The following is an 8,111-nucleotide window of genomic DNA, read 5'->3' as shown; positions in this document are numbered from 1 at the left end:
TATGTTAGACGGAGCCTTAGAATCCTTGCCTCCAAAGAGCAGCCTGGTTTGACCCTTTCCAGGATGAATCTGTTTGTTTTCCTAGCAGTCCATGGTACTCTCAATACTCTTACCCAGAACCACAGCTCAAAGGCATCAATTCTCCTTCTATCCTCCTTAGTATTTGTCCAGCTCTCTGATGCATAACAAGTGATAGCAAAGACCCTGGCCTGTATCAGACACACCTTAGTCTCCAGAGAGACACCATTGCTCTTCAGTACTTTGGAGAGGTCCCTAACAGCAGACTTTCCCATGACAATACGTCTTCTAATTTCTTGGCTGCTGGTGCCAAAGTGTTGACTGTGGAGCCAAGCAAACGGAAGCTGTGAACAATCTCATTCTCTTCACCATCCATCCTGATGCTGTCAATTGGCCCAGTCGTGAGAATCTTTGTCTTCTTGACATTGAGCCTCAATCCATAGAGAGATTGAAACTGTCAACAGCTTCATCTTGCTTGGATCCACGATTAACACCCTTAGTACAAAGAGATACACTGCACTGGGAAAATCTGCAGTTAGGGACCTTTCCAAATTACTGAGCAGTAGTGATGTCAGGTTGAGGATTAAAGTGCATCTGATTCAGGCCACAGTCTTTCTGGTTACTAGCTATGCATCCAAGAGCTGGACAATGAATAAGGATGACAGAAAGGATGACGCCTTTGAGCTGTGGTGTTGGAGAAGAGCACTGAAGATCCCATGATCAGCTAAGAGAAACAGATATGTCTTAAAGAGGGTGCAGCAGGAGTGCTCTTTGGAGGCAAGAATGACGAGGCTTCACCTCACATACTTTGGACATATTGCTAGGAGGCGCTATTCCTTGGAGATGGACATGATGTTGAGAAGGTTGGAGGGTCGGCAAAGAAGAGGAAGACCCTCAACCAGGTGAAGTGACATGGTGACTGCTGCAGTGGGCTCTTGTGTGTCAGGAAATGTAATGATGGCGCAGGATAGTACTGGTGAGAATTCGCACCAGTAGTGAGAATCTTTGTATTCTTGATGTTGAGCTTCAGTCCATATTGAAGGCTGTAGTCCTTGACCTTCTGCAGCAAGCACTTCAGGTCCTCCTCAGTTTGAGTCAGACGATCATATGATCTACTATGCTGGAGACGAAAAGGTGAGGAAAAATGGGTTTGCTTTAACAGTTAAAAAAGTCATTTCTAGATCCATCTTGAAATATAATGTTGTGCATGACAGGCTAATATCCACACACATACAAGGAAGTCCAATGAATAACACCATCATTCAAATATATGCATCAACAACCAGAGCCAAAGAGGAGGAAATAGAAGATTTCTACAAACTTTTGCAGTCGGAGATCTACTGAACACACAATCAAGATGCATTAATAATAATAGGTGACTAAAATGTGAAAGTTGGAAACAGCAAAGAATCAGTAGTTGGAAAACATGGACTTGGTGACAGAAATGAAGGTGGAGACAGAATTTTGCACAATGACTTATTCATTGCAAATGTTTTCTAAGAAACATAAAAGCAAGCTATATACATGTATTTCACCTGATGGTATGCATAGGAATCAAATCAATTACATGTGTGGAAAGAATGCTTGAAAGTATAGAACTAAAAATTAAGACAGAAAATGGGGTATTGTATCTGTTTATATGAACCTCTTCGGTTTTCACAGTACTCTGCAATCTGAAAAGTAAATCTTGCTTCTAAGGCCTATGTGAGCAAACTCACCACAAGTACAGCTACATAGGAGAGCTCTGCAAAGATGAGGGTGAAAATTTTTGAAGGAAGCATTAAGTAAGCCAACCAAAGAATGCTTAAGCAGAACAACAGGTACAACAGTTTTGTAATTATAGTTAACAGAGGGCTTTTCTTCAACACCACATAAAGTGCTCAGAATAGGGGTAGAAAAAATGACAGTCCATCTTAAAGTCAGTGAAAGGACATCAGGAGGCCTACATGCAGCAAAATGACAATCCCATGGCATCCCAACACAGGGGAGGGGGGAGGAGAACTGACATGTATAAGAATCTGGAAACCTGAGAAGTTTTGAGAATCAAGAACTCAAACTAGGGTGAGAATAGGCAAGCAAGGTGAAGATCCGGAAAAAACTGCAAGATGCAACCCCTGGACACGCGGGACGGAAGGGAAGGGATGGTTAAAGCATCCTCAAGAGGAAGGTGGGAAAAGTCTGGGATTGACTCCATCCAATCACTGGGCGGACGATGGGCGAAAACGGAGGGGCAGGACCCCTGAATCACTAACAAGCGTAAAACTTAAGAACTCGATCGTTTCAAATCAGTTCCTACGGGATGAGAAGAGGGCCAGTTTGCGACCGACCAGCTACCGCTCGTTTTCGAGAAGCTGATTCAACGTAGCTTCGCAGCCCCACCCCGCGGCAGCGGCTCCTCCCCAAGGAGGACCTCACGAGGCCGAAAGCCCGGTGGAGGCTGCCCCCTCGAGCCCGGGTCCCAACCCCGCCCCAGCCCCGCACGGCCTCTTTCGGGCCCCTCACCGATCGCTGTAGCTCCCCAAGCCAAAACGAGGCGCGCTCCTTTCCGCTGGGATCTGGATCGTGGTAAAGCGCCTGCACTGCCTGATACACGAGCTGCAAAGTCGGCTTCGTCCCTTCCATGGTGCTGATGGCAGGAAAGACAGCGACGGCCCTGGCTCTTCTCCCGAGACTTCGGTTGCTCCGCCTTCGCGCTGCCTCACTGCCTCGGCCACAGCCGCTCCCTGGCTGGCGCCATCTCCTCCTCTTTGGCCGTTACCAGGGCAGAGGGGTTCTGCGTGGAAGCTGCCCCCTCGGAAACACTGGGTAAATCGTACTCAGGTTCCTACCTTTTTCCCTCCCTCCCCCGATGCTCTCACTAGAGTCCAGACTTCTAGGGCCCAGGCCCTCGCCTCCTCCCTGCCGCCTCGCCCTCAGACTGTGTCTACCCGCGCCAAACACAAACCACGCACGGGAGCACGGACGCGTTTGACGGACGGGAAGGGCCACCGGATACCTTCGGCCGACTTCCGCCCGGTGCTTTACAAACGGCTTCCTTCCCGGCACGCCTCCCCGACTTCCCGCCCCTTCCGGAAGTGATCCTGCCGAGCCTGGACCTGCGGACGAGAAGACGTTTTGGGTCCGGTTTCTGGCGTGTGGCTGGAGCTTTACGACCGTCTTATGTCCCTTCCTGAAATTGCATTCTTCTTAGCGGTGGAGCCTGGGCCTTTCCTCCCTCTTGGACTTCCTCATCGTTCCCATTCGGAGACTCTTTTCTGGCCAACCCTCCTGCCCTCTGTGCTGGAGACCCAATCATTGTTCTTGCGCCTCTAGTGGAAGAGGCGGGTGTGTAATCCGTTAATTAGTGTACAAACGTGAACTAGGGTCTACTCTGAATTAGGCAAAATCCTTGCACCCAGGCTTTCATTCTGTTGACCGGGACACCGAACTTCAGGGCCCTCGCGTACTCTGAATAGCGAGGTCGTTCTTACGTTGAATTGTAACTTGGTGCATGCCTTTCTTTTGAGACTCAAAAGTCAGTGGTCTAACAATTTGCAGTTCACACAAAGAATAGAATCTACTATGGAGATATTTTGGGTAAAACCCATCAGTATGTAAAAAGAGTTTTCCAGCATCACGATTTCTTTGCACTAGCAAATCTAAAGGAGCCCTGGGAGGCACGGTGGATCTAGCATGGGACCGCTAACCAAAACGGAAGGAGTATGTTTCCATTAAGATTTACAGCTTTGGAAATTGTTTCACAGTGTCATTATGGGTTAGGAATCTACCAAAAGGTAGTGGCTTTGCTTTGTTTTGGTTTTTTATTAATGCTTATAATGTGTAAAACATTGTAGTTCTACAATTTCATTTATAACCTTACCAATTTATCTCTTAACAATCTTAGCAGATCCTCATTTTACCTAGTGAGAAATACATCATGTAATATTCCCCCCAAGATGTGTCATTGTCAACTGCTGTCCACTTGCCTGAATACAAACATGATGGAGCCCACGATGAAAGTAGAATGTGAATCCGGATCAGTTTCTCCCCAAACATACACAATTCTTGTTATCCTTTGTTTAGTTTGCTTCTGGATTGTTGTTGGTAGTTGCCATCATTTGACAATGATGGTAGTGTAAGTATAAACAGATCTGAATCTTGCTCTGTTCAGCACTATCCTTTAGATTTTTGGCATGCTCAGGTCCATTGTGGGAGTCACAGGGTCAATTCATCATGTTAAGAGTCTTCCTCTTTTTCACTGATCTTTCCCAACTTGATGTCTCTTTTAAAGTATTGGCTCCTCCTGAAAACATGCCCAGATAAGTGAGACAGAATTTCACCGTCCTTACCTATAATGATGATTCTGGTTGCATTCCCTGCAAGACAGATTTTGTTTGTTGTTTTCACAGACTATGGTATATTCAATACTCTTTGTCAACACCACAACTTAAAAGCATCAATTCTTCTTCAGTCTTTGTATTCATTGTCCACCTTTCAAATGCATAGGAAGCAATTGAAAATATCTAGGCTTGGATCAGGTGCACCTTCATCTTTAAACTGACATCCTTGCTCTTTAGCACTTTGGAGACATCCTTGGCAATTGATTTCCCCAATACAACACATCTTTTGATTTCTTGACTACTAAGGGTTTTGACTATAGGTCCAAGTAAAATGAAATCATTGACCATCTGGATAGTTAAAGATTTTTAACTGTCAATTGACACAATGAAACTATTTACTGCACAGTTTACATAATATCAGATAAAACAAATTTGATATTTTAGTTATTTGATTCATTTATTTTAAAAAAATTATAAAATAATTTTCTCTCTGTCCTTTAAGAATTTGCTAGATTATAAAGGCAAGTACTACAATGTAAAAAGAATATGGTTGGACCCTCCTGCCTCACACCATCTTTTTAAAAATCCTAGGACTTAAAGATATGACACTTAACGCTGAATTAATAAAAGGAAAAAATACATTAAAAATTGTTATTGTGTGCCATCGAGTTGGAACCAACCCATAGTTGACCCTCCGGTGGGTTTTGAAAAGCAGTTAATCGTGTGGGAGGAGACTGCCCTTTCTCCCAAGGAGCAGCTGGTGGGATTTGAAACGCATACCTTTGTAACCATTAAAAAAATTAGACTTTATAAAAATTAAAGGCATGTATGTCAAGGGACATTGCAAAGAAAGTGAAGTGGCAAGCCGCAGAATTGGAGGAAATATTTGCAAATCATAAATCTTATAAAGAAGGCAGGAGCGTGGTGGTGGGAGTGCAGGAATCGTGGCAAGCATTTGGAGCCGACTGCTTTTCCGGGAATGTGTTTGACGTGCAGGTTTGCTCTGTCCCTGGAGTGAGGCTAGCTAGCCTGGGCCTAGGGTTTGAACCAGGAGGCGGCCTTAAGCCCAAAGGGCCCACGGGCCAGGTTCAAATTGTCTTCCTGTCAAACATTCTTCTAGGTGGTATAGCACTGGTCTGTGTGTTGCTGTATAGAGGTAACTCGTGGTTGCTGTGATGCTGAAGCCTATGACAGTGATGTGCCAATCGTGGTAATGGGCACCCATGGTGGACAGTGTTGGCTGGAGCTTCCCGACTAAATCAAGCCTGGAAGCAGGAGCAGCATCTACTCCCAAAATGGCTTGCCTCTGGAAACTCTATGTACGAACAGTGCTCAGGCTGTTCGTCCATAGGGTCGCTATGAGTCGTCTACGACTCGACAGCATTAAACAACAACAACAACAAATCTTATAAAGACAAGGACAATATTCTGCATCCTACATTGCTAGGTACTGACTGGAGTCTTACAGGATTGCAGTCATCCATGGTGCAACAGTTAACCTCTCACTGTCTAAAACGAGAAGGTAGAAAAACAAAGATGCATGAAAACAGTCTGAAGACCCAGCTACCTCCTCTGACCACTCTAAAAGGAGTTATAGAGGGAGCTCTGGTGGCCTAGTGGCAAAAATCTGCACTGCAATCTCAGAGGCACACAGTTCAAATCCACCAGATGTCCTGCTGGAGAAGGAGGAGCAATGTCCTCCTCCTGTACCAGTCAGATCTGATTTGACGGTACACACACACAAAATAATAAATAAAAAAATAAAAAAAGGAATTATAACAGAAGATCCTGGAGAGAGTGGGGTGGGGTGGGATATGTGGAGCAAAACTCCAAAACATAAAAAAGGCCAGGTTTACTGGTCCTGCAACAGGCAAGAAAGCAATAAAAACTGGATTTTTTTTTCTTTAATAATATTTTTAAAAGGAGAAGTGTCTTTTTATCTCAAAAGACAATTTTGAAAAATAGTTAAATCCTTTAACTATTGTTTACCTCTCCACCCTGAAGACTATAGCAGAGTATGACTCCCAATAAGACCTTCTGACTTTGTATCAAGATGACCTTTTCAGTTACTCAGAAGGAAAATTTTAGCAATCCCAGAGTTGAGCGGTTCGAATCCACCAGATGCTCTGCTGGAGAAGGAGGGACAATCTCCTCCTGTACCTGTCAGATCTGATTTGACGGGACACACACACAAAATAACAATAATAATAAAAATTTTTTAAATTAAAAGAAGGAGAATTTTTTTAAATGATAAATGAATTTGTGCTAGCTTTGGTCTGAATCTTCATTTCGTTTCCATTCCCTTTTTACATGATGTACTGAAAGAAAGTATTTTCCCTTGAGATAGTTCTGATCAGGAAAGCCCACATTCTAAAAATGCAGATATTACAAAGCTCAAGGACACACTAGAGGGAGCTCTTGTGGCCTAGTGCGTAAGAAGTTGCACTGACTGAAAGTTTAACCCAAGTCTTAAATTTTCATAAAGTCTAACATGTATTTTTCCTTTTGTCCATTCTGCATTAAGTACCGTGTATTTTTCCTTTTGTCCATTCTGCATTAAGTACCGTATCTAAGAAACCATTGCCAAACTCACCAGCTGCTGTGAGGGGAATAGGACAATTTATAGCCTCTGAAAACCCTGTTGTGGGGGGGGGTCACCTATGAGTTAGTTCAAATTAGATGACAGCAGACACCTCTAGATGTTGCCTCTTGACAATGTTTGGCTCTGCTAAGAGTTTTCAGATGTCATGTCAGACACTGGTGAATGACATTCTAGAGAACAGCTCTCTTGAGAGGGCGGGTTCACTGATGACCAAGTGCTTCATCATACATGGTGATCTTTAAAGCCACACTCATGAATAAGGTGTGTGCTCAGCAAACGTAATCATCTGTATATGCTTCCCAAAGCCCAGAACGAACCTCCGGTGGCAACCATATTGAAAGAACAACCAGGCCTGGGCCTGGTTATCCTGATCGCTCCCCCATGTGTCAGTCCCAGATGATTCCCTCTGTGGCTCAAATTTCAACCAGATGATAAAACAGTAGGCAGACCTGTTATACCAGGGAGATACTCCTTCGGGTAACTAACCATATAAAGTCAAAAGAGTAGCGTTTGCCCAAGGATAAAGTCCACAAGGGGGGAGAAGTTATGATAGATGGGTTAATGGAAATTAAAATTACAAGGAGGAAGTGTGGTTTTTCACTGATGTTATAAAATGTATATGAACAGTTAAATGAGAAACCCATTTGCTCTATGTTGTTGTTGTTATGTGCCGTCGAGTCGTTTGCAGCTCATAACGACCCTATGTACAACAGCCCTAAACCCTGCTCTATCCTGTGCCAATCGCATTGCCTCTGACACACCCATCCCGATTACCCCAGTCACTGAATCAATCCACCTCATAGAGGGTCTTCCCCTCCTGCTCTGTCCCTCTACCCTACCAAGCATGATGTCCCTCTCCAAGGACCTGTCTCTCTTTATAACATGTCCAAAGTATGTCAGACGAAGCCCCAGAATCCTTGCCTCCAAGGAGCAGCCTGGTTTAACCCTCTCTAGGGTGAATCTGTTTGTTTTCTTGGCAGTCCATGGTACATTCAATACTCTTCTCCAGCACCACAGCTCAAAGGCGTCAATTCTCCTTCTACCCTCCCTAGTCATTGTCCAACTCTCTGATGCATAACAAGTGATTGCAAAAACCATGGCCTGTATCAGGTGGACCTTAGTTTCTAGAGAGACATTGTTGCTCTTGAGTACTTTAGAGAGGTCCCTAACAG

At 44.3% G+C, this 8,111-nt stretch overlaps 1 protein-coding gene across 3 annotated transcripts in view; it reads right to left on the bottom strand.

The window, feature by feature from the left end:
• The window catches only part of TNPO3 (transportin 3), an 88,733-nt gene extending 85,972 nt beyond the window's left edge, over nt 1-2,761 (bottom strand). Inside the window, exon 1 of one of the 3 annotated variants that reach the window (XM_006896049.1) lies at nt 2,521-2,761. In XM_006896049.1, the coding sequence (XP_006896111.1) occupies nt 2,521-2,640 (120 nt within the window). In that variant the 5' untranslated portion in view covers nt 2,641-2,761. The remainder of the gene's footprint in view (nt 1-2,520) is intronic. The other 2 variants (XM_006896048.1, XM_006896050.1) reach the window with 2 other exon arrangements.
• Nucleotides 2,762-8,111: the final 5,350 nt, after the last annotated feature.

Source organism: Elephantulus edwardii, unplaced genomic scaffold, assembly GCF_000299155.1.
Source record: "Elephantulus edwardii isolate Elephantulus edwardi_28Jun2011 unplaced genomic scaffold, EleEdw1.0 scaffold00181, whole genome shotgun sequence".
Lineage (NCBI taxonomy): Eukaryota > Metazoa > Chordata > Mammalia > Macroscelidea > Macroscelididae > Elephantulus > Elephantulus edwardii.
This window is presented reverse-complemented; position numbering and strand designations above follow the sequence as displayed.